This window comes from Corvus cornix, chromosome 1, assembly GCF_000738735.6.
Source record: "Corvus cornix cornix isolate S_Up_H32 chromosome 1, ASM73873v5, whole genome shotgun sequence".
NCBI lineage: Eukaryota > Metazoa > Chordata > Aves > Passeriformes > Corvidae > Corvus > Corvus cornix.
The window spans coordinates 5,488,045-5,514,166 of record NC_046332.1 but is presented as its reverse complement, the minus strand read 5'-3'; the positions used below and the strand labels follow the sequence as shown (position 1 = coordinate 5,514,166).

Sequence of the window (26,122 nt, the reverse complement as noted above, 5' to 3'; positions counted from 1 at the left end):
TGTAAAACCTGACACTTCCATGTTAAAATATCCTGATGCAATTATAACCCAATTTCCAGTGATCAAGAAAATGTATTTCTTTTTTAACTGTAGCTGATTGCACTGGGCCAGCAGGGCCATGCTCAGCAACTTCTACTCCTGGCCCTAGAGAATCCCCTTATCACTTGTAGGTCATTAACCTCAGGAGCTTTTCACTCGATCCCAATACTGCAGCAGACAAATCTATCTACCACACATATATTCACGATCTTAACAACTTTCACTCCTGCCCCTTGTGGGCCTACTGCTTTTTGTTGCTGATTTTCCAGGAAAAAAACTAGGAATTAGCAATCCACAAGTGCAATTACTGCTTTCAGGGCTGTGGATAACTAGAGAAAAATCTTCCAGACAAGTATTTATAGATGAACAGAGAGGAGATGGTTTATAGCTTGATGTTTAACTCCCAAAACACTCCGTTAAGAACCAGGACATATCTCAGGCTCCCCAAATGAAAGTTTCCTCCCCATTTTTCAGTCAGAGGTACTGGCCTCCCACTCCACAGCCAAACATGATGGAATTGCACCACAAATCCTGAACTGCAGAGAAAGACAAACCTCCAGTAATTCCTGCTTTAAAAAGAACAGAAATAGCAGAAGACCTGGTGTATAGCAGAAATAAAACCCCAGATAGTCCTTCCTCACCTGTCAGTAAGTCTTACCTGTAACATCACTAACCATGGTTTAGGCAGCACTTACCCGACCTCTCTCCTTCAGCTCTTCACTGCTCCTTCTCCTTCACACTTCAGGGAACATAATTTTCTCTGAAATCTACAGCTTACCCATTCCATGGATGGCTTTGAAGATCCTGCAAAAAGCCCCAGGAGCCCCCCATCAGCTGGGAGACAGCTTCTCCAGCCTCAAGGAGCTGCATTCTCAGCCCTCATTGGAGTCATCCAGTAGGGCATAGAAGAAGATATTTTACTTATTTATATATTTAAGGAGGAAAAAAATTGTCTCCTGTGTTTATAGAGCAGCTAGATCAACACTTACAAATATGAAGTACATACCGTTATTGTATGGCAAAGGAGGATGCTCAAAAGTTTTCTTTCATTTCCCTTTCTGCGGGTTTTTTTTACAAGTGGAATAAATTGTTTGTATAACAAAACATACCTAAAATAGAAACCCACATCTATATTGGAAAAAACTACACATCCCACCTCTCAAATGCTAAATAAAGTCATGACACCAGAGTGAGGATGTCATTTATCACGGCCTACACTCTTTTGGTGCAGTGTAATACACTGAAGGGGATGCTTGTCCTTTTTCTTTCCTCACCATATAGGTTTCTCTGCTGTCATAGACTCCCTTTCTCATGAGCCAGTTAACACCTATAGCTCCATGGTCTAGAAAAATTCTCCCTGGTGGTTTCCAGTAAAATTTCTCACCTCATTTCTCTTCTGGCAGATTTTAAGCTCCATTTGAGGCAGGATGATGCAGGAGGGTGGAGTTGCTGGGAGAAGTCCTACAACATGTCCTTATTCAGGTTTCTGCTAACCAAACTTCCCCCCCTATTTTGTAGACCAGTGGTCTGCAGGTGAAAACGTGACATAAATTCAGGTTGTCTCCCACAAACGTTAATGCTTCATGGGACTCTGAGCATTGCTGATAAAAAAATCTTCATTTTCTCATCTTCCCAGAGTGGCTTAAAATACAGCCCAGAGGGGAAGCTCCTGAGGATGGCAGAGCTTCTCCAGTCCAGGAGAACATGCAGATCACTGTCTCCTTATTCAATGTCCAAAGGCACTGTGTGAAAAGTTGAGGTGCAGCACTACGAAACAAATGAAAGAAAGGGAAGATTAAATAAGAAAAAAAAAAAAAAAGTCAACTAGCACAGAGAATGCAGAAGTGTCAGAGACTCAGGAAGCCTCTGGCTCCCCACCACAAGGACTTTGCTGAATGCATTCATGCAACAGACCACAGCCTTCTTGCCACCCCTGCCCTCAGGCCTGCACGGGCTATGTACATATATAGACTACAGCTATATGGCTGTGTCTGTGCACAGCTAAGGGCTCACTTAAACTGTATGTACAAAACCCATACCTTCACTTGCTAAAAGTGTCTGTGCTGGGCCATGTCCATGTATATTGCTGTATACATGAATATTTTAAAAAATCATTATATAGAGGTGCAACTTTATGCACACGCTTGGAGCTGCTGCACTCACAGACCTCTGACACAGCAGGAAAAGTTACTTGGCTTGTTTGCAAAGTCTCCATCACTAGAAATCCAAGTTGCACATTGCTTCCACATGGTTTATTGTCAGAGCTAGTTTATGGCTTCTCCAATTATAAAGAGTCTCTAGCTAAATTATTATAAAAATGCATCCAAAGGGATAAACCAGAGGCAACTTTGAGCTATACAGGCTTCCAACAAACCTCTTGGAAGAGAATGTCTTCCCCAAATAAGGTAATTCCTCATATAAAAGAAGATAACCTATGGAGAACTGACTGCATTTTACAGGGGGGTACCTGCAACTGGACAATGAACAAAACAACCTCACTCAGAGTCCAGATTCAGGGACTCCAGCACATCTATCCATCAGGGTTATGTACATGTGCTATAAAATTTCTCCAAACTGGTTTTAATGCAGTTAATGAGGGCATAAGGAACAAGTGGGATGAGGAATCCTGACTGAACGTATACGTGGACAGCTAGCTTGAAAACCCGTTTCCATTGAAAAAGACATTTTGATCTGGAAGCTTTGGACTAGCAGTCTATCTTTCTGTATAGGTTCTAAAAACATGTATTGCAGAATCTACTCAAAGCTGTCTTTTGCTGGTTCACACAGGACAGTTATGAGATGGATAAAGAACTTTCATTCTTTCCTCCAAAACAGGCAGATGGCATTGCCCTGGCATGGACAAAAAACAGGCACTTTCAATTTCTGAGCAGATCCTGAATGAAAACCCAGCTCTGGCTATACCATAGTCAAGGACAGGGAGGGGTCATCCTGACTTGCACAAGAGATTTTTATTTGGGAAAATTAGTGTTTTCTTACTACTGAAGGACACTTACAGAATGTCTCCCCCCACTCTCCTCGGGCCACATTATGAAATCATAATGCTGATTAGGCCTTGGCCTTGATGAACAGCATCAGGGCTGAACTTCTCTTGAGATTATCAGAAACAGTCTGTTCCCAGGAAACAGTGCTGTCTAACAAGCTTCTGGTTTTTAACACACAACTTTGGAAACTTATTTTTCTTGCCCAGATAATAACCTGAGTTTAGGCCTAAGCTGCTGGCCAAGCCCAGGCCTAAGTTTGGCAAGGCAGACGTCTTTGAACATTGTGATCCAGTGGGAGGCTTTCCTTATTCCTTTTTATCCATACCTTTTCGCATCCTTACCCCTTTTCCTTCCTCAACCTCAATGTAGATAATTTGTGGTTGATTTTAGTTTTAGATTGATTGATTTTACATTTTGGCATGATTTTTCTCTTTGTGCTTTAACCACCCAGTAAGCAGTAGAGTGAGCTTCGCCAGTGCCTTTTGTCACACTTTCACTTTAATATTAAACCTGCTCTTGCCAATTCCTTTGCTGGTGATTCTTTGAGCCTCCTAAAACACTCATTTGTGACAAAAAAATTAGCATTTTCTTGTTACTCAAGGCCACTCACCTCACAGAATTCCTAGTCTTGACTATGTGTCCTCTGTAACAGTATGTGCCTCTATAACAACTGTTGTTCCTAACAGACAGAACGCATAGGTATTTGGATCTGGAATTCCATTAGGTGTGTTCATGTCCCCAGTTACCATGGATATACACTGATGCTCCCCCTCTCCATGTAAAATGTCTCTCTGGTGTCTTATTACTCACAGACCTGCTGCAAGCACCTTGTTTTTATGACCTTTCAGCTCAAAGACTCATATTCACAGTTGTTGCAAAGCAGGTTATTTGGAAGCAGCTTCTATGCTTATACATAGTATAGAATACTGAACGCCAAGGAGTTAAAATCCCCCTGAGCTCAAGAGAACTGCCTCTTTAAAATTCCTACTTCATCTTCTAGAGCCTTGCAAAACCAAAAAATTCTCCCTAGTCTCTCCACAGCTATTCCTTGTAGCTGCCAGGAGGTGGAAACATAGCTTCACCAACCCACAGGAGAAGCATCATGTTGATGTGCAGTTGTACAGCGTGCTGCCTGCTGAAGAATGGTGCTAAAAATATCTGCAGTCCAAATTGGCTCATTGGAACCCAAACCATAGGCTCATACAATGCTCTCCCTGAGCCTCTCCACATCCCCTACCCCCACCTAGCAAGACATCTATACTGCTTGGTATGGGTGCCCTTAAAGCAGCTGGTTCTGTCAGATGTGGCTTACACATTTAGTTCAACAAGAATCCAAAATCAGGCTGCCTGTGATTGAAAGGCTCCCACAGCAGCAGCCATTGCAGCCCTCCAGAACTGATAAACAATCAGATCCCTTGCAAAGTGACAAAGAGATAAATTTTCACTTGGCCTATGTGTCTGCTTTGACGCTCAAAAACATTACACGTGCGTCCAAGTATGAAAAACATGTTAGAGATCAGCAGTGCTTCTCAGACAAGCCTTAGTCACCACAGAAACAAATACAGGTGTAACCATCTTCCCCTTGTCACTTAGTACCAAATCTTATGGCCTGAGAGACAAGTCCTTTCACAAAAGGGAAATCCACACAAATGCTTGGAAAAGGGGAGAGGGACACAGCACTGTTAAAATCTGTAGACAAAATAAGCTTTCAAAATATCCCAGAGCTGGGTAAAACATCACAACTTATTTTGATTTCTGTTTATAGAAGAGTGAGTTTGACACTGACTTCATTTCTGCTTCCTGTGCACTCCCCACCTTGAGCTCATCCCACTGAGAGTGGTCTCAGCTTTCTCAGAGCAAACTGAAAAGCACAGAGGATGGACTAGAAACGAGCCAGAAGATATTTCAGAGGGGAGAACAACACAGGAAATCCTTCTTTGCACAGAGAGCTGGAAAGGAAAGGAAAAAACCTCCCTGCATGGGAGGCAGGTCCCAAAAAAGTACAGCTGGACAAAAATGAGGAAGGGGTGTCAATAAATATATAGACAATGCCAGAAACCCACTAGAGAGACTTGTGATTTTATAAAATTAATCATACGCCTTATTTTCAGAAAAAAAATAAAAATACATGTATTTATCTTCTTACCTTTGACAGATATCATTATCCAGGATATCATGACCACAGCCCACATCTTCTCCAGCCCAGAATCCACACTCAGAGCTTTGTTCTGTTCCAGGTAAACTTCTGTACTCTCTGTGGAATTGGAAATGCCACACCAGATACAACAATTACTAACATGCAAATAAAGGTCTGCAGAACTGCATCTTCCCTTACCTAAAAATTGGTGTCAAAAAGGTGGAGGTGTAATTCTCATTTTATTTTTAGTCAAAATATTTTGGAGAAAACTTTAAGAAGGAGAAAGGTGAATATAAGCCCTGCATTTTGACAAAGCTGGGGAACAGCTTGGAATGAATATGAATCTCAGCTCAACTCAGATCACAACCAACCCACAAAGCTCCAGGAGCTCACCACCTTGGCTATCTAGGCCAAAGAGATATTCTCTTCTGCTGGGGCATGGAGCTGAAGTCAGTGGGCACAAGTAGAAGACACCACACAGTTGAGTGTCACTTAACTGTGACCAGCTAAGACACTTTCAGAAATGACTGCACAGGGGCACTGCCACTGTATGGATCAGCCTCCACAGCCTTTCTGCACAATATTTTTTCTCTTCTAACCAGTGAAGCAGGAAAATTAAAAAGTCGGGTCAATAAGAACAAAGTCGCTCACAGCAGTGGCTGCCACACCGCAAGTCCCACTCCCTCTAAGCACCAATACTTCCTGAGGTCTACATACACCACAATGAATTCCAGAGGTGATAAGGCTGGGCTGTTTGCATACACAAAGGTCTCAATTTAAGAAAATTCATGGATCTCCATTTTAGAGAAAATAACTTTGCTACCTGGGAATGCAGCTGTGGCTATGAACCCAGAACAGATGCTAGGTGAGCTGGGGCAGACCTGCCTCTAACCCGAGACTAACACACATTTTCCCATGCTGCTTTTTTCACCCAGTTCCTTTCAGCTCTGGTAACGGCGCTCAGAGTAGAAATCCCACGGGAAGCTATTTCCATTAGCTCAGGGAAAGCCACAGCCAACCTAAAACAAATCCTTTTCACATGTCAGCCTTGCATTTAGCATGCACAGATGAAGAGACAGAGGAATATGAGACTTATTGCCCATGTCACAGTGTGGCAGCAATCAATTTCAGTTTCACACCCTAGGAGGAGAGGATACATCTTCATGAACACGGTTTTTATCATGCAGAAATTTCTCCTGAGACACCACCGTGTCACCTCCAAACTCCCTCTACAAGCAAGCCCCTGGACACACAGAGCTTACCTGTTACACTCACCATAATGAAGTGGCCCACAGCAGTTAGGAAAATATTCTTTATTTTGGTTCTGCACTGATAGCAGGCACTGTCTGACTGGCTGACTGCTTATATTTTCACAAGTTTTCAGTGAGGACATGACTTTTGCCATGGGGTCTGCACTTTGTGAGAGGTGCAAGCTTTCTATCTCCTTTCCAAACCCAGCCCTGTTTTCCTTATTGGCTCTTTTATACTGGTGAGCGTCGATTTGTGACAAGTGATTCTGTTGATGCCTGATAAGGCAGTTCCAATCCAGGTTCTTTCCTTCTTCCAGGTATTTCATGGTAGATGCATAAATGATTTCCAGCACGCTGTGTTCTGTGGCGGGAGAGTGCAGACATTAACTGAGCTGACCTTTGTGCCAGGCCAATCCCCCTCCCTCCCCATACTTCTTCACTTATTTATGCACTGTAAAAGCAGGAGCTGTCTTGTGCTTCAGATGTGGACAGAGCACCCAGGATAACAGGCAACACAATGAAAACAATACTTTTTCCTTCACATGAGAGGACAGAAAAATCTATTTCCTAACACAGATCTTGCAGCAAAGGCCTCATGCCAGCACAATATTCTCTATAAGCTTTGCTGTTCTCATAAAAATGGAAGATGAGAAAAGCATCTTCTCTTCAACAAATAAGCAAGTGAAAGCATCAGGGGAGAGGGATATTTGGGAGGGCTCTTTGTTTATATTTCTTCAATTTGAAGGTTTTTCCTTTCTTCAAATATTGAGCTGTGCCACTGAAATATAATCTAAAAGCACTGACTGGCTCAAAGCAGCTCTCTTTTGGGACCAGGTTTCACCTCCCAGCTCTCTGGGCAAAATTGAGCATAGAGAAAACAAAAGACTCAAATACATCATGCAGAGCATGGCTCAGCAGAAGCTTATTGCAATAGATGTTCTTTCTTTCCCAGAACACAGGCAGCACCTCCTGGCCACACCAAGTAACTCCTAAACTGGACTAAAAAAATACCAAAAGCCAGCAAAATTCCTTTGTAATTGTTTCTTCTCCTCAGGAGGGCACCTGCATCAAACTATTTGGCTGGCACAGGTAAGAGCCTGACTTCCAACAATATGAATATATAGAACAACATGCTACTGCCATCTCTTTTTCAATGATGGGGGGGAAAAATGAATTCTCATTGCTTTAATTTGTACTTTAAGTAGGAGAATTCTGATGGGAGCATCAGGAAAAAATAGAGAAATTCTGAAAGAAAAAAGATTAATGCTTACCACAACATCCTTGTGTTTCAGACTAGCTTTAAGAGGCACAAGAGCTCCTTTCTTTACTTCAAAATATAGATTTTTCTTTTTCCTAGGAAAACAAAGCTGTCTTTTAGAAACATCTTAAGTGCCAGACCAGCAAGTGGAACTTGGTACACTGCTGGGAAGGAAAAAACAAGTGTCGTTTGCTTGGCCTCCATTTTCCAAATGGGTAGGTGGCTTGAGAGATTCTGTGATTCAATAAGAAACTAAACATCTAAAGAAAGTCTTTCTTTGCTTGGGGATTGATTTTTCCCCTCTCACCTTAGCCATGGAAGGACTTCTGGTTGTTCCACATTGTCCAGTCCTTGTAAGCTGTGTGGTTGTGTCCTGTGTGCTTGTGTGAGTTAAATCAGTTATTTGGGGTATGCTCTGATCTTGTTGGCAGGGGAGGACAGCAAATGGGGTTGAAAATGACAACCAAGGACTCATCTGCACTTTTCTACACTGCATAGAAGTTCCTGTGTAGGCTGTACTTGCAGGAAGTTGAATGTCTGGTTGGTTTCTGTGCTATTTTAACTATTATAGTGTTCTTCACTTATCTTTCAGCTCTCTGTTGGTGTTCTACAAGAGTCCACATTGCACTCTCTGGTATCAAACTTTCAGTTATGGGTCAGCTACCCAGGACCAGGAGATTTTGTTGGCTTTTACTAACTAAGGCCAGCTTAGCTTAGCCTTTTCTGATGGCCCAGTGATTTTCAGACACTTAGAAGACTCAGAAGACATTTCATTTTCAGAGTGCAGGAAACAAGTACAAGTTCAGTTACTCTTTTAACAGTTCCAGAGGTGCACAGAGCCCAGTGGTTCATGGAAGGGGAATAACGGGAGCTGCCAGTTCACAGCCTCTGCAAGTCACTGAAGCAATCAAAATCATTATTATTAACAACAAGCAGTTCAGTGCCCCAGACATGTTTACTGAAAATGTAAACTCTCTGTGCAGGAAAATATTTGTTTCCAGAATTGCTTCCAAACTTCCTTTGGAAGACATGAAAGGCGCTGGCTTGAGAGCTCAGACACAAGCAGCAGCCGTTCACAAAGCATGCACAACTTTGAGAGCAGAGCAAGACTTTTTTTCTCTTTGTACTTTCTGATATCTCATGCCAATCCCAAAGCAATCACTTCTCCTGCAGAGCAAGCGGTGAACTTTGAAGTCCATTCAGCACTGGGTCTGTCAGAGCAGTGTAATCCCAGTTACTCAGCCTCCTCAGTGAAGCCTCACAAGCAGACAGCACTGGACAGGTTTCTGAGGTTTTTGTCTCAGAAACAGGGTAGTGAACAGCCTTTTTATTTGAGAAAAGTCTCGGGAGGCTTGAAGCCAGCACTGGGAGCTGCACACACATTCTCAACAGACATCTGAGCTGAGTAACACAGGAAGACACTGTGCTTAGAGCTTAGAAGAGGAAAAGCTCTCTTATTTTAACCACCAAAAAAAAAAAAAATAGCAAAGTTCCTCTTGATGAGTAAATCTAAATATGTGCCCATTTGTTATCAGGCAAGTGAGATCTCCTCAGACAGCCCAGCTTTGGTAAATCCATCAGATTCTATACAACAGTTAACAAATTTTCATTACAAGATTGCAAGGCAATCAGGACTAGGAAAAACACAGATCACAAGATCAGACAGTGTGTTCTCCACTGTCCTCCTATATCCTACATATGTCCTGCTTTAGGAACCTACCTCCTTGTGAAAGAGGGGGAAAAAAAGAAAAAGGATGGTTTTAGTTCTTGTGTGGGTTTATACAAAATCAAAATATTAAACAGTGATAAAATTTAGCTATTGAGATCCTGATATTTTTATCCTACTTTGTTCAAAAAAAAAATGCATCATCATGGGAAAAATACATATCCACACAACTCAATGGTGACAAAAAGGCACCTTTTTACCCTCCTGCTTTACCTCAGTTTCAGACCTAGTTTGCTGGATTTGCTTTTCTAGAGTATCACTTCATTATTACATATCTTATACATTGGCTTCCAGAAATGACAAATGGGGTGTCAGTTTTACTTTCTTATATCAAGATTAAAAAAATTTAAAAAAAAATTTAAAAATTAACATCAAAACCCTAGAGTTTTATATTGAATTAAAAGAGGATATCAGTTAGTGAAAAGATGCACCTCTTTTTTTAATCAACATAACAAAATTAGTTATGTCAATCAAATAACAAAAAAATCAAGCAAACCTTGAGAAATCAACACTGCACTGTTAGCTAAATAATTAAATATATAACTTCACAGTATTACAGTAGATCAACAGACTAAGATAGTCAAGTGACCAAGCCCTCAAATGAAAACATCAGATTATTGCCACTCATTAAAGTAACTCTAGGAGTTTAAGACAATGACAACATCCTTCAATTACCTTACTCAATACAAATGCACTTTAAATGTTCACTAGGTACTTTTCCCTTTTAGTACAGGAGGGGTCATTTCTATCATTCTCTTTTTCAAAAGGACACAGTGAGCTTTAAAAAGATGTGTAAGAGTTAAATCATGCGACAGCTTAAAATGCAACCATTAATATAAGAAAATCTGCCTCGATGAGAAGTTGTGGTTTAAGTTTAGGAAATCATTAAAGAACTCTGCTGGGAATCTCTCATGGGCACAGACAAATGAAAACCAAGAGATAACAGTGTTACTGTCCCCTGCAAAGGCAAAAAAAACCAAAAACCAAGAGAGCAGGATAAATTATTCACTGCTTACCTTCTTGAGATCTTGTCACTGGCTATAAGGACTCAAACCCTGGACCTTACTGCCATGGACAGGAGTTTCATTCAGGCTTATGATGGCTTCCCCAGTGACAAAGAACTTGAAATTCTTCCTCCACTGGATGACCTGCCAAGGAATCAACTTCAGCTGTGTCTGTGGATAACAGGATTTTTTCCTTTTCCTTCTCTGGTCTTTACTTCTTGAAAGGGCATGTCCCACTCATTGCAGCTCTGAATCCAGTTCAGCACTTCAGGATCATTTAGGATCATTTCTTTAGGCCCAGATATAGTCAATGTCAGGATGATCAGGGTGATTTTCAAGGCAGGTAGTAAGCGAAGATGAAGGTAGGTGTTTTCTAGAAAGTTTGTGTCACCCTCCATCTTCCAGGGGCATAAGTTCTGCTGCCACCAAAACCAGTTTTACTCTTACAACCAAACCAACCTTATTTCCAGGTATGCATTTTATTGTGATTTATCCTGTCCTTAGTACTTTAGGCATGGTTTCCTGGTTGGATCTGTTGCTTATTTGGAGGGAATTTTGAAAGAATAAATATAAGCTCATATAAATTCTGCTGGCTTTTACACTATATTAAAATAATTATATTATATACTATTTTTTTATTTATTAATCTTGGCTTCAAATAGGGTCTAGGTTTACATCCCTCCCAAAGCTTATAAAATAGTTTTCAATAGTTACACAGGAAAAGGGCTGCATTCTGCATTTCTGCAGTGCCAAACATAGCAGTAGCCATTTTCTTTTTGTGATAACAGATAACAAGCCTTTCAAAGCCACAAAGTGACAAGAACTAATAAAGACCAGGCATTATCCACCCTCACGTTTCTATTAAAAGTTCTATAAGCATCACAAAAGCCTCATCAGAGCAGAACACAATAGTTCTCCCAACACAAAAGCCAATATACAGTGCCCAAGAAGATGGAAACCTACAGGAAGTTTGTATTTCTCTTTGCCTTCAAGGCTACATTCAGATTTTTCCATTATGTTCACTGATCTCAGATAGGAAGGTAAATGAATGCCAGTCCAATTTAAATCCTTCTTGGTGCAAGAGTGAATGCACCCAGTAAGAAATTTGATGCAGAAGTTAGGTCCTAATTAGCTGAGGCTAAAGCACCCAAGCACTCCAAATATCAGTTCAATCTGATCTTAGGGTAACGAAATTTCAGAATAGAGTCTTCACTAGCAAGGTGAAATTAAATACTGACTACTACAGAGAGGTTAATGCAGAAATTAGGGACATTTCCTTGAAGGATTACAGACTTGGGGGATGGGAGTGGGACGAGATAGGACACAGGGAGCCGGAAGAGGAATGGAAGAAGGGAAGAGAAAGAGCAATCAATGCCTTAGGCCTGGGTACTTCCTGCCTCACTGAGCTGTATTTTTTGGAGGAAGAGTATATGCTTTCTCTAGTAATTGTATAAGCACCTTTTCATCATACTCTTTGAGGAAAATAGTAAAATAGACATAGTCGTTATTTATATGTCTCAAAAGCTTAAAAGAAAAGGAACACTGTCTACTGTCAAATTCAGAAATCTATCTCCAGAGGGCAAGAAATGCATGTGCAACAAAGAGGTAAGTAACTTACACTGTTCTTTCATAGGTCAAGTGAAAAAACCCAGTTTTATAAGGGTACATACTGTAGTAAAAAGAAAGATCCATGTGCTGCATGGAAAAAGCCAGACTTGTAAATTTATGGCATTATTTTTTATGTCTCAGCATCTTGCATGTCCAAAGAGTACCAAATGATAGAGCAATTGAAAGGCAAAAGTGAAGAAATACACATCCAGAAAAGGCCCAACAGGATGAGCTGGAATGAAAAGTCTTCTCAAGGTACCAGGGCCAGCAGGAAGGGCTGAATTCCAAAGGCATTGCCTTTCAAGCAGCGTTATTCACACCAACATCAGCTGCAGTTACCCGAACAGTGCTGCAGCCTGATTGCTGTGCATGCATGTGAATATATCCACGTGTACTGCCAGTTACTAGAACAAACACATTGCTCCACCAAAAAGCCTACTTAGCTTGTATAAGTCCTCATTTTTAAGACCGTTGAAATTTTGCTGCAACAGAAATTTCCAGCTTTTTAACACTGATTTCAGTCTGACACGACGGCAAAAGAAGCTGCACAGACCTCACAGTTACCTCAGTAACAAATCCTGCACTTAAAGCCCAAATTAATGATCGATACAGAACATTCTAAAGAAGAAAGCATTGTTTAGAGTTTATGTTCTCTAGTAAAAAGGGCACTAGAGAAGACAATTCAATATTTAGAGTGAACAGAGCAAAGCCTGGGGCAAGAGGACTGCCACTGTAGTTCCTTACTGACAGGTCCAGGGGATGGAAAACCTCTCTTTGCTGCAAACACAGGGACAGCAAATGCTTTTTTTCCTCTCCTACTTTTTAGGAAGGCATAAGTCCAAAATGCTCGAAGGGTATTCTCTCCTTCCTCTAGAATCCTGCAAACCAGCAGGATTGCAATATTTGCTTCTCCTCTTTTTTTTCTCTGACTCTCTTTACCATGTCAGGAGAAGAGAAAGAATTAATTACCACTTACCTTTGTACAGGGTGACTGATGAATATTCATTTGGTAGCTCAAATGGACTTTGCTTCAGGATTAAGGAGGACTTCAGTGAACCAAATATTTCCATTACCAAATCACATGGTGCCTTATACATCACTTGCCAAACTAAAGTGGAAAAACCATCACTGACAAAAGAAGGGGCAAAGGGAAAGGGCTGTAGTGATTTTGAATACCTTAAATACAGGAATAAATAAATCATGCTTCCAAATATTTGGAAATGAATTTTCATTAACTGCTTTGTTATAAATCCAAGAAAAGGATGGCACTGCAAGGAGAGCAGCGAGCCTGTGGTCAGCAAGTATCCAGTTAGCAATATAGGTGAACAAGCACTATTTAGCAATCCTCATTACATCAATTTTTAAGGGATGTACACGCTCCCAGGCAAGAAAGTGAGTCACCATCATAAAGAAGGAACATTTTTGCACCCAAATAGTCACATAAACCTTTTGTCAACAGAACAACGTTGGCAGTGTTACAGATTATTTGAGCACAACTTTATCTTCCATACCAAACATATTAACTGTATTCATTCAATGTTAGGGCTAGACTCCTTGTAAAGTTGTGTTAATAACAAAAGGCACCTTTTAGTTAACTGAACTTTGTTACTTTATACTCCTATTAAAGACATTAAATATATACTTTACCTGTGAATTTAGTGAAATCAGAGATCCTAGCAAGTACCAAAATTAGGAACAAAGGTGCTTCCCTCCATCCACCCAACACACTGAGGAAATCATATGAACAATTATAACTACTAGAAAATGCTTTTTTCTGATCACTTATGTTAACGCAGGTGCGTTTCACAGAAACGTTTCTAACCAAACACCAGGAAAGCTTTGGCAAAATAATTAGAGAAAGTATTTTGTAAATCTGATCCCACAGGATAGCACCATGATAATAGAAACCAAGGTCCATATACTACTACAACCAGGCTACAGCTGAAAAGGGACATACTTTGGAGAAAGCAGATCCCCTGTGTCTAGTCCCTGTGCTAACAGAACCACACCACCTAAGTCACTGTGGCCAACTCCTGCATTATAGGAATATTATGAGTTAAAAGGATTTTTTCAGATTTTATCACTTTTCACTGTGTTAAAAAGTAAAATATCTTCTCTCCTTTTTTTTCTTAGTTATGTTCCTCATTTTTGTGGCTATATGAAAATGCTTGAGAACATTCTTGCAAAAGGATCAAGAGCCAGAAAAGGAGACATTACAAGCTGCCTTTACTCTGATCAATTCTCAAATAATTTTCATTCTACTGGTGGAAGGATAGGAGAAGTTTTGAATTTCTATGTTTCACTAACATTTTACATTTGTGTAGCATCTGATTATTGAAAAACCCTGCTGGGACACAAAATTACCTCACTTGACTATTGCAGTGGCACTACAGTGGAAAAATAAATCTTTATTCAAACGCAGAGTTGTTTCCTCGTATGCTGACCTGAGATCCTTGTAGAGTTCCCATCTGCACTGTGCTTGGTTGCAAAACTGTGAGCCACTCTGATTTCCTCCATCATCCAGCCTTTGTCTGACTTGCCTGAAAGGTTGCAAGCAGAGGACAGGGCAGGTTTGACTTGTCTGGTTCTTCTAATATCGGGGCTCGCTTACTTCACTTTGTAGGTTTGAAGCGGTACCAAAAGGAACAACTCCAAGTCACAACAGGCTTGCAAATCCACTTAGAGTAAGTGGATTACAGTAAGGCTTTTATAACATCAGTGACTGTTCTCTTGCAGCACATTTGGGTTATGATCATTTCAATTACCTTCCCTTTGAATTAAACAGTTGGAGCAGACAGCCAGGGAAAACACAGGTATTACTTCTAATAATCCAATTCCACAGCAAGCTAATGAGAGAAATAAGTAGTTTTAAAGCTTTTCAAAACTGAATTAGATTTTTTTAACAAGAAGTTCACACAGTCAGTTTAGTAATTGGTATTCTGAGATCTCAAATGTGGAGGCTTCCCTCTGTGTTAGAAACACCTTCAGGTCAGTCCATGTCCACAAGTATAGCCTGCACATGCCCATGGATCACGGATAAGATATGCCCTTGTGACAGACTGACCCCAACCAACAGCCAAACACCCGCCCTGACTTCCTCTCACTCCTTTCCTGCTGAATGGGAAAAAAATAAAAGGAAGGTTAGACTTATGCATTGAGATAAGGATAGCTTGATAGGGAAAGGAAAGCTGCGTGTGCAAGTAAAGAAAAATGGGAATTCTTTCCCTGCTTCCCATCAGCAGGCAGATCTCCAGCTACCTCCAGCTATACCTCAACATGCACAACAGCTGCTTGGGAAGACCACCATAACCAGGAACAACTGCCCTTCCTCCTCCTTTTACCAAGCTTTTAATGCTGAGGTGTGGAATATGGAATATCCCTTTGGTCAGTTCAGGTCAGCTGTCACCACTGTGTCCCCTCCCTGTTGTCTGGGAGGGACTGAGGAGGAGGAGAAAGCCATGAGAGAAAGCAAACACTGTTCCACAGCAGCCAAAAAAATGGTGTAGCATCAACACTGTCTTAGCCACAAATGCAAAGCACAGCACCACAAGGGCTGCCAGGGAGAAAGTTAACTCCATGCCAGCCAAACCCAGTACAATCTCAACCCCTTGTTCCCCACCATTCACACCATGTGTGATCTGAGGTATCAAAGCATCCTCTGTCCCATTCATACATTGCTTCATTTCTATACCCTACTCAAATGTTGTCATTCCATCTATTTCTCTTTCCTTCTTACCAACACTTACAACACATACTGTTTACTTAAACCACCTTTACATCCAATAGTCAGGTTTATACATCCTCTATAACCACTATACCTTGTCCCTTGACATACATGCAGATATTATCCCCCCATTCTATGCTCCCCCTCCCCCAAATTTCCACACAAACAGTCAATTACTTTGGTCCTATCTGTCAAGGAGATCACTCAGGACAGGAGAAGCACCACGTTGGATTGTTGAGCACAAAGAGCACTTGTGGTGGGTCAGCAGTGCTCTCACACGGCTCCTTGTGAGGCTCATTCTCTGTTGGTTCAGATGATTCCTTCTGTACTCCTTCCTACCCCACACAAGTCAAATAATGGATTATTTTCCCCCAGGGATAAATCTCCTTGAGGTACACAGCAGATTTCCACTTTCTCCTGCACCATGTGCACCTGGGTCCCTGAGCAAAGTCAATCCCACAAAGGCGCTTTCCTTTTCCCAAGGCAGAGCAACCCACACGGCCTTTCCCAGTGCACATGCAGCCTGGCCAGTTTGCCATGCCTCACTATATTGATATCACAGACACCTCCCTCCACCTGTTCCAGGGAGACTTCACCTACATGGGTCACTTGATTGCAGTGCATGTTTCACATGTGTGATGGCCTCATCAGTCAGGACCCACTCCTCAATCACAAACCCCATTTTTTCATTGCATCTCTCCCATTTATGGTCCTTATCTTGAATTCTTCAAGTGTTTTCATCCTGTTTTCTCCCCATGTTCTGTAGAGGAATGGGGTGAAAGTGGCTCAGTGGGCATCTGGCTGCTGGCCAAGGTTAACCTGACACAGTCTTTTTTTTTTTTTTATCCAACACAGGGCATACAGATTTTAACCAGTAACTTCCTAACCTGCAGTCAAATGCTCCTGGCCCAGGTCAATCCAGCACAATCCAAACATGCTCCCTTTAAGACATTTCTCAGAGCAGGAGAAGCTCTTGCCCAGAGCAAAGGTCAGGCTTGCCTCAGATGACCTCCTTGACTGAGTTTTTGAGTATAATATCTGCAGGACAAAACGCAAAGTTGCTGAGAAATGCATGTGATTAGCACTTCTGCCCACAAGGACAAGACAGCCTATCAAGGTATCACACATTCAGTGAAACTTGGTTAAATGAATCATCTTTTAAATCAACCTTTGCCCAATCAAAGTTCAGCCTTACTTATACGTACGGCCACAGGAGGAACAGCAAAAGAGAACTCCTGTGAAGGCTGCTCTACATAGATATACAGGTAAGAAATTCCTTTTTTCCTAATCCCTCCTCCCTTAGAAAACTCCTCTTTTGCAATACAAATCATGTTGCATGTAAAGCTCTGATGGATTAGAAAAAGTAGTATGCAGTGCATTGTAACCTTCCCTCCACTTCTAAATATGAAGAAATAATTTTTCCCATAAAAGCCTACTGTTTCTTCAGCTGTGTGTGTGGCACTGGTTTTGCATGTTAATTCCTGGAATTAGCACAGATCCCCAGTGTTTGTCAAGAAAAACTGCTTTAAATTGTACTTGCAGTTGATACAATCTGATGTGTTCTAAACAATGTTCAAACAGGGCAGTTCACCCCTTTATTAGAGAATCTCAGTGCAACACACAGAGACTCAAAAAAGCTCCAGGCATCTGACCAAGGAGTACAGGTGAATCATGATCTGCAGGCTTCATATCCTTGCCAGCTGAAATTCCTGTATTCTCCAGCTCCAGTGACATCTGTGCCAAACCCACACCACACATCCATGCTGTTCTGTGTGCTGCCCAAGTGACCTCAACAACGCAGCTTCAGCTTCCATAGCAAAAAATCTGCAGCATGGTTGGCCACAGCAGTGGCTCTGCAGTGAGTTGCTATCACAGAAGGATTTGACTGCCAGGAGATCTAAAGAACTGACTTCTGTCAGTAAAGAGACAGAAAAAAAAAATATCTTTCCAGTAAAATATAAACCGAGGTTGCTAATTACCTGGATTTTCCAACTGGAGGAATTTGTCTTCATTTGTCTCATTCCCCCATCTTCATGGATCTTTGGCAGGACAACTATCCTGGGATATGTTCCCTGATCACACCCACTATTTACCTTCCATATGGGGTATTCCTGTATGACATGCTTCACCCAAAACAGAATTTCATTACATCACAGAGCAGTTTAGGTAGGAAGGGACTTTTAGAGGTTGCCTGGTGCAATGTCCCATAGAAAACAGGGCTAGCTTAGATCAGGTTCCTCAGGGCTCAGTCCAGGTATCTCCCAGGACAGAGATTTCGCAGCCTCTCTGGGTACTTCTAGTACTGTCTGACTGCCCCAAAGAGGAAAAGCTGTCCTTATGGATGTCTGGTTGGAATTTCCCTTGCTGCAGCCTGTGTTGCCTCTCATCCTCCCACTGTTAATTTCCAGGAAGAATCTGGCTGTGTTCTCTACACAATCCAGTTAGGCAGTGGGAAGATACCAATAAGATCTTCCCTTTACTTTGTCTTCCCAAGACTGAACAAATCCAGCTCTCTCAGCCTCCTTAAATACATGCTTCAGAACGTAAATCCCCTCTGCAAACTAGCTCCAATATGTCAATTACTTAGGGACATCAAAACTGGGGACAGTGCTTACACGTGGTCTCCCAAGTGTCAAAGGGAGGGGAACAATCCTTTCACTCTAGTTACAATCCCTTTTCCCAAAACTTCATTTCCTCTGTAAGACTTAATCCTGGTATTACACCCACTCCTCAGTTTTTACTATGTTTTTCACAGGCACTTTTCTTATTTGAGTTCTGCATTTTGCTTAGCTTCATTTGAGATACAGAGGCAAAATAAGCAAGGAGGGTCTGGGAAAAGGATTTGGTTTCTTTTCCCTAGCCCTGTTAACTAAATTCAACTTTGCACCGCTGGATTTTCTGGGGCCAAAAAAAACCCCAAAACTCCACACCAAAAAAAAACCACTTCAAGAATTATGTAGAAAACCCCTTCAACGTGTAATCAGAGGGAATACACCCTAGGCAAGGTTACTGCTTTTACTCATAGGTACCTTTCCATCCTGTCTGGTAGAGATGAGTTCTGCTCTGCAGCCCCGAGAGTGTAAAGTGAGCAAGAAGCCCCAAAAGAACTACGGCTTCTTCCTGCGTATTGAAAAGGACACCGCAGGGCACATCATCCGGAACGTGAAACACAGCAGCCCAGCCGAAGGGGCTGGCCTGAAGGATGGAGACAGGGTCCTCAGGGTTAATGGTGTCTTCGTGGACAAGGAGGAACATGCACAGGTACATCTCTGTTCAGTCTGGGATCCACACCATGCCCCCATCACCCAGGCCCACGGCTGCTGCGTGAAGCTTTTTCTTCCAGTTTTTATGGCTAGGAAATCCAAGAGCAGAGTCAACTGCTCTGAGTACCCCCCTGCATCATTCATTACCCACCATGGGCATGAAATGTCTTTGGGGTGCCTCCCTAGTGCATGAGCAGGGGGGTGAGACAACAAAGACAGTGGACAGTGCAGCTTTCCCTGGGGAGAGCTTTTAGCTCCATCACTCAAGCACCTGCTTGCCATTTCCCCCTGTGCATTACAGGTGGTGGAGATCATCAAAAACAGTGGGAATTCTGTCGTGCTCCTTGTTCTGGATGACGCATCCTATGAAAAGGCACAAAAGGAGGGAGTGAACTTGGAAGAGCTGGGTCAAAAGGCATCAACAGGACAACAGCAGGAGCAGCAGTGCCAACCCTCCATGGGCAACAGAGGAACTGCTGCAGTTCCACAGCCCCGGCTCTGCTACCTGGTGAAGGAGGAGACAGGCTACGGCTTCTCTCTGAAAAGCACAGAAGGTGAGAGCCGGGAGAGAAGAAACTGGATAGATGTATGTATATAATTACATAAATATATAGATGTATAGATACATATATATTTAGCAGCAGGGACACAGGTGACCACAGTTAACACGTGAGGGCCAATGGTGACACACAAACTGTTCTGGCTAACAGAAAGAAAGTGAGAAGCAGCAAGATGAGTTCAGATCCATCTCCAGTACATTTCTGTACAGCACATGCAGCACAAGGTTTTCTGAGGGCCATGATTCTCATGGGGTGGAAAACAGATGAAAAAAAGAGAGAGAAAAATAATAAGCTTTTTTCTGCTTGGTTTTTAAGCCCACTTAACCAAATTTACAGTCCCTGCTCAAACACCAGATATACAGTCAATGTGCTATGTTAAGTCCTGTTCCATTCCACAAAATCAACTCAGGAATCAGCACATGAGGTTCTAGACAGCTGTAAGAAACACTTTCCCTCATTTGTAAGTTAATTCATTTAGAAAGAAAAGGATTTTGAACCTTTTCCATATATGCCTTTCTTTCAAGGCCAGTCAACAGAATAGGGAATCACCTCTAAAGAGCCCTCTAAGAGGTATTTTGGAATGTAATATAATTGAAGGACCAAACATAGAAGCCTTCCAAACACAGAAGCCTTCCAAACACAGGAAATTATGAAATGTATAAAACAACAGTAAAAGCAGATTCTCTCTTCAAAATGATGGGGGGAGAGCAGGATGGGAGGGAGCAGGAATCAAATCCCTTTCAGCTGTGGTAATCAGCCCCTTTGCGCTCCTGGTAGGGAAATAACAATTTGAGCTGCAGATAGTGAACAAATATCTCCCTCCACCACTGAAGGGATTTTTCCAGGACAGAGTAAGAGACAGAGCAGTGGCTGTGCGGAAGGTTTGTGGTGCTCCTGTAATCTGCATCCAAGCAGAGGCCAAGAGTCTCTGAGGACATCAATGCTGAGTTTCCTTAACCACTAAACTCAGGCCTATTGCAGTGATTTACCCTGTGTAATGAGTTTTCATTTATTTTAGGACAGAAGGGGTTGTTCATAGTAGAGCTTTCATCACAAGGAGCAGCTGCAAAGGCTGGTGTCCAAAATAACGATCGCCTGATTGAAATCAATGGAAAAAATGTGGAAAATGACACACACGAGGAAGTGGTGGAAAAGGTATTGATTCATCTTCTATTCTGGCCTACTTTCACAGCAACCTATCAGGGTTACTGAGGAGGCCAGGTTGGCTGATTTAAGCACTTCACAGTAAATCTTGGGAGCTGCTGTTCATGTACCATCAACACATCAGCATAGCCCTCTGCATTGGTGCTGTTATCAAGCAGCCTCTTGAGCTGCCTCTCAAATGAACACTGGCATCAAGACAGGCCAAAGAATTTTAAATAACACAAGTATACTGCTGCCAGGAACCCTATTAAATAAATTCATTTCCTAGAAGTCCTGGAAATGCTCCTAATGGCAGGAGGGCAAGTCATCAAATGTGGTTTCCAGGGCAGGAAGAGGGAAGCCTCTGATGACACAGCATGGAGCAGGGAAGATTCATGATTTTAGACAGTAGTCCCTTTCTCCTGTTAAGAAGTCCAAAACTAATGAAAATTACTGTGCAAGTAATTCCACTAACTGGCTGCAAAGAACACTGCTAATGAGGCTTCCAGCTTTCTGCTGTCAGCACTGCTGAAGCACAGCTGGAGCTGAAGAGGTTTCAGAGAGCCATGAGACTCCAGCATTCCAGGAGCACTCAGTGCACACAGCTAACTATGGAATCATGCAACACCTGTGTTTTGTTTGAGCTACTGCAACACCAGCAGCAATGTGACACTGGTTAAGATGGATAAAAAAGGTATCCATTAGAGTAGAAAGGACTAAGAGAAGGATGGACTTGGGAGAAGCTGAACAGACAGAAAAAAAACCCACCTCAGAATCAGTAATCCAGGGAAACAGAAGAGGACCAAGAGCGACAGAAACTTGACTCCTGTCACTGTCATCTAAAATAGTGGTACAGATGGCACAATAAGTCTATACCATAGAGTTCCACACCTAGAATAACCAAGTACTGTCTACAGAGGCTCACGGGATTCTACGGCACTGTATGCCACCTCCATGGCCCTCCACAGACAATTCCCTATAGGTCAGGAACACGGTATGAAATATGGATAATTTCCTCATGTATTACATGCCCCTGATTTTGTCATGGCCCAAATTTCTGATGGGGCGGGGTGGGGGGGTGGGGGGGGATAAGGAAAAAAATCAGTTTATAGTAGCATGGCCTAGACTAACAGCACCCAGCCCCTGCTATGTATCAGTGCACCAGTTACCAAAGTATCTGCAATTCCCATGAGCTGTTGAAGGGGTGACATCTGAGACTGTACATGTGCTGTCACAGGTAAAGAAGTCTGAAAATCATGTTATGTTTCTACTTTCAAATGAAGAAACAGACCGCTATTTCAAAAGCCAGAGGATGGCACTGAGCAAAGAGAGCGCCAGCCTAAGGTTGCTTCCCCTCAAACCACGACTTATTGAGATCCAGAAGGGAAAAAGTGGTTATGGATTTTATCTACGGATGGAACAAAACACTGGTGGTAAGAACCAAGTTAACACACAGACCATGACATTTGCTGTGCCATTTCTTCCTATATGATGTTTGAAGCCCTCATTCCCTTTGGCTTCTTACTGACCATCTAGGAGAAATCCTCAGGGAAAACAGCCTCAACCTGAAGTGCAATTCCGACCATTTGCCTCTGCCATGCATTTTAAAGTCTTTAAACTTACCAAGCTCTGCCTTCACGTCCATCTTTCTCCCCTTCTTATCTTAGGCCACATAATCAAAGATGTTAATTCTGGAAGCCCAGCAGCTGTGGCAGGTCTCAAGGACAATGACATCTTAGTGGCTGTCAATGGTGAGCGAGTGGATGGGCTGGATCATGAAAGCGTAGTGGGAAAAATTAAGCAGTCCGAGGCAAAAACCTCCCTGTTGGTAGTGGATAAGGAAACTGACAGCATGTATAAACTGGTAAGAAAATGCAAACTACTGCTAGGAATAGATAATTTATCACAATGAAACAGCCAATATGCTCTGATACTTTTTCAACTTACAGGAAATGTCGAAGATACCCCTGTACTTTAGCAACTCTATTTACACTTGTACAGAAAGTCACTAAACACCCAAATCTTTGGCCTCTTCCTGATTTTTTACACACCACTGCAACAATTCTAAATTCAAACACATGACAAGAAAGGTTAAGGTTTGCTGTTAAGAGAGGAAATTCAGAGCTACATGGCTGTGTAACCATTTATGAAGAACAAAATTTCCTTCTCACACAGATCAACACAGTAGTTTTCCACTCAGCCAGAAATTAATAGGGAAGAGTTCTTCACTGCAGCTCAAGTCTGAGTCACTAACAAAGTTTCAAAGTATGTTGAGTGTGAGAGCCTGAAACAGATTTCACAACAGAAGTTTTTATATTAACATCGTTTTGTTACTTTTTTCAGGCTCAAATTTCCCCTTTCTCATACTACTACAAAGCACAGGATCCAACTCCAGCTAAAACGGAGGAAAGATTGGAGTTCCACACTGAGCAGAAAGTGAGCCACAAGCCAAGGATCTGCAGCATGGTGAAAGGACCTAACGGATTTGGCTTCAGCTTAAACATGATCAAGAACAAGCCTGGATTGTTCATCAACGAGGTACTAATAAAGAATGAGGAGCAAGGAGAAGCTCAAGTAGTTTGTTGGACAGTTTCCTCCCTTCCATCCTGCAAACAAATACAAGAAAAGCCACAAAAGTCTCTTCTCCAATGATCTCAGATAAGAGATAGAATTGTTTCAGTCAGATTGACACTGTTGGCCCAAGACAAAAAAGGAGTAGCAGAAAATATTCCTCATGCTGTTAGTTACTCAGAGGGAAGGAGAATTCAGCTTTTGCATAATTTATGCTTTTAGTCATGAGTCTCACACACTAAAATTAGTATTTTAGACAGAATTGGTTTTTACTGTAGAACAGCTTAATTATAGAAGAGACACCTTTGCCCTACTTCGACCCACCTTCTCTGAATTCCACAGCCAGTAAAAGCCAAACTCCTGCTGTCCCAAATTACATCTGCAGCTTCAGCTTTCTTGAGAGGAGGGGTTCCACTCATTACTAAGGGATCTGTGAACTGTACTAAACTTTGAAGTTACTGGACAGAGACCTGCAAGTAGTTAGAAAACTGTTTTTCTACCTGTCTTTATGGTTCTACCATGCCACATTCCTATAATGTTAAGTCTATCAAGATCAAGATCAAGATGCATCTTAAAACCTCGAACTGATGGGTTCCATGTTTATTACATCTGGGCCCATTGCCTGTCCTAATTCCTTCCTGCCCCACAAATCTCCCCTTCCCCAAGCTTATACCACCATCCTCTAGGGAAAGCTAACCCTCAGCTGTTAATGCATCTTTCCAAGTTTAATGCCAATATGCTGCTCTGAACTCCCCTCTGCAGGTACAAAGCCAGGGCCCAGCTGACAGAGCAGGTGTGGAAAACAACGACTTCTTGGTGGAAGTGAACGGAGTGAATGTGACCAACGAATCCTATGACAAAGTGGTGGCAATGATCCAGAGCAGTGGGGACAGACTGACGCTGCTGGTGTGCAGCAGAGATGCTTACAGGTATTTCCAAGGCCAAAACATTCCCATCACAGCCTCCATGGCAGAATCAGACACTTCTGAGCCTCCTGCTTACACAGAAAACCACCCATCAGAGCCAGAGAGGAACTCACCTGAGCCAAGGGAAAGGGTGAGTAATCCTGCATCAGGCAGATGCTGAGGGATCACACAAGGAATAGGAAAAGAACTTTTTTTTCAGGTAGTATGTTTTCCAGAGCTAGGACTGTTAACTTAAGCTTGGATTTTTACAAGTTACTTAAAGGAAAGCTGCTGATTATCACAAACAACTCTTCTTTTCCCCACACTAATACAGATGAGTATCTTTAATGCAAGATTAAATCACACAAAGAATGCACGTACAAGAGATTTTATGGAACAAGATAATCCAAATACAGTAATCCCTAATGATGATGGGAAACAGGCAATACTATTGTGGAAGTGCAGGGAAAAGTGCTTAAATACACCAAAAACATAAACAATGTTTATGGAAACCACATTAAATATTTCAAAATGGATCATTTTGGAGAAGGAACAGCAACTGATAGGTCATGATGACACTTTCTAGACAATGTGCTAATTTGAAATTATTTTATTTCGTGCCACTAGAAAGAATCTGAAGCATGACTAAAGTCAGAAAAGCAGGAAGGTATTACTTTCTGAAACACTTTTAACCCTCTGTATGGTCAGCCTTAAATATTAAAATATGTATTTTCTGATCACACAAAAGAGACAGACAAGTTAAGACCAATACTGTTTCTCATTTATTTTTCGTTAGCCTTGTCTGCAAGTTTTTTCAATAATTTCTTAGTCCCCACGGTGCATTTTGCAGAAGTTACCACTACTTTTGTGTTCAAATTGAGCAGATAAGGGAATTCAACAATAGGAACCCTCTATCGAACAAATTTCTCTCAAATTGTACTTAACCAGAAAAGCCCTTGAACAACAAAAACTGTATTTGTTGGTTCATTCTACCAAGTGTGTGACTACTGCAGATGAAAATAGGAGTCTGCAACAGTGCAGACTATCAAACGTGTTTACAAACTCAAAATAATCACAACGTATTTGTTACTCCTCTGCAGGCAGACTCATCCTCCTCCTCCCTATCAGCTGCCTCCACAAGAGCTGACGGTGACAACAGTGATGACACTAAGTTGTGAGGAGACAAAACTATGCCAACAACAAAAAAGAAACCTTCCCAATCTTTTCTTCAGTTCTTCTTTGCTATTCCACCTCTCAGAACTTGGCTGCTCCAAGGAGTACCAAAACCATAAAGGAACGCAAACTCTTGCTGCAATAAACACTTCGGTGTAACTTGCACCTGTTTAACACTCTGCAACTGTGCTCCACTGGCTTTCTGCCTCGCGAAGTGGGCACTCAGTCACTCACTCCTGAAAAGGCTTAAAGAACTGCAACTTTATAATTTAGTGTCCTGCAGCAGAAGCTGGCAATGTTTTATAGATTTGTAAGCATCTTAGCCTGTTATAGATAAGCTCTTAACAAAGAGCAATTGATTTCTCATCATATCCCAGGAAAGGCAGCTCTCCCACTAATCCAAGTCCATCAACTCCATCTCTGTGGCATCTCTTTGCTTACAGCAGTACAGCTGCTGTGAAATGGCATAAGCCAGGTACTCTGTGCATTATGATCCTTTTTCCTCCTAACACTGCAGAAATTTCTTCCAAACATTAAGTTAACTTTGTAATTCACATCCCAAGATGTTTAATCACTATTCTCTCTCCTCTGCATACAGCTCTGGATTAGAATACTGTATGTAATTCAGTCATGCACATTTGTCTAACCCCAAGTCACCACCACGTTGTCTTGAATGCAGCATAAATGGTTCTGTAATACTGGTGCTGTATACTTTGCCTCCTTGCTGTACACCAAAGACAATACAGAAATAAATTGTTT

At 41.8% G+C, this 26,122-nt stretch overlaps 2 protein-coding genes across 3 annotated transcripts in view; one reads left to right on the top strand and one right to left on the bottom strand.

Annotated features, from left to right (window-relative positions):
* Window positions 1-22,543, bottom strand: part of LOC104689404 (cell surface glycoprotein CD200 receptor 1-B-like) — a 34,643-nt gene extending 12,100 nt beyond the window's left edge. The window contains exons 1-8 of the mRNA XM_019285911.3: window positions 22,338-22,543; window positions 13,001-14,564; window positions 10,429-10,560; window positions 7,700-7,781; window positions 6,441-6,789; window positions 5,188-5,295; window positions 1,424-1,806; window positions 735-843 (exon numbers count right to left, since the gene is read on the bottom strand). The gene's annotated coding sequence lies outside the window, so the exon portion shown is untranslated. The remainder of the gene's footprint in view (window positions 1-734; window positions 844-1,423; window positions 1,807-5,187; window positions 5,296-6,440; window positions 6,790-7,699; window positions 7,782-10,428; window positions 10,561-13,000; window positions 14,565-22,337) is intronic.
* On the top strand, window positions 16,743-25,706 carry PDZK1 (PDZ domain containing 1). Of its 2 annotated transcripts, XM_039556538.1 has the most exons (9): window positions 16,743-17,013; window positions 18,798-19,009; window positions 19,313-19,565; window positions 20,590-20,726; window positions 21,952-22,147; window positions 22,382-22,578; window positions 23,058-23,252; window positions 24,048-24,341; window positions 25,291-25,706. In XM_039556538.1, the coding sequence occupies exons 2-9, from the start codon at window positions 18,800-18,802 to the stop codon at window positions 25,366-25,368; spliced, it is 1,560 nt and encodes a 519-aa protein (XP_039412472.1). In that variant the 5' UTR covers window positions 16,743-17,013; window positions 18,798-18,799; the 3' UTR covers window positions 25,369-25,706. The 2 variants fall into 2 exon arrangements, with proteins under 2 accessions (XP_039412472.1, XP_010397802.4); XM_010399500.4 differs by lacking the exon at window positions 16,743-17,013 and having other exon boundaries at window positions 18,397-19,009.
* Window positions 25,707-26,122: the final 416 nt, after the last annotated feature.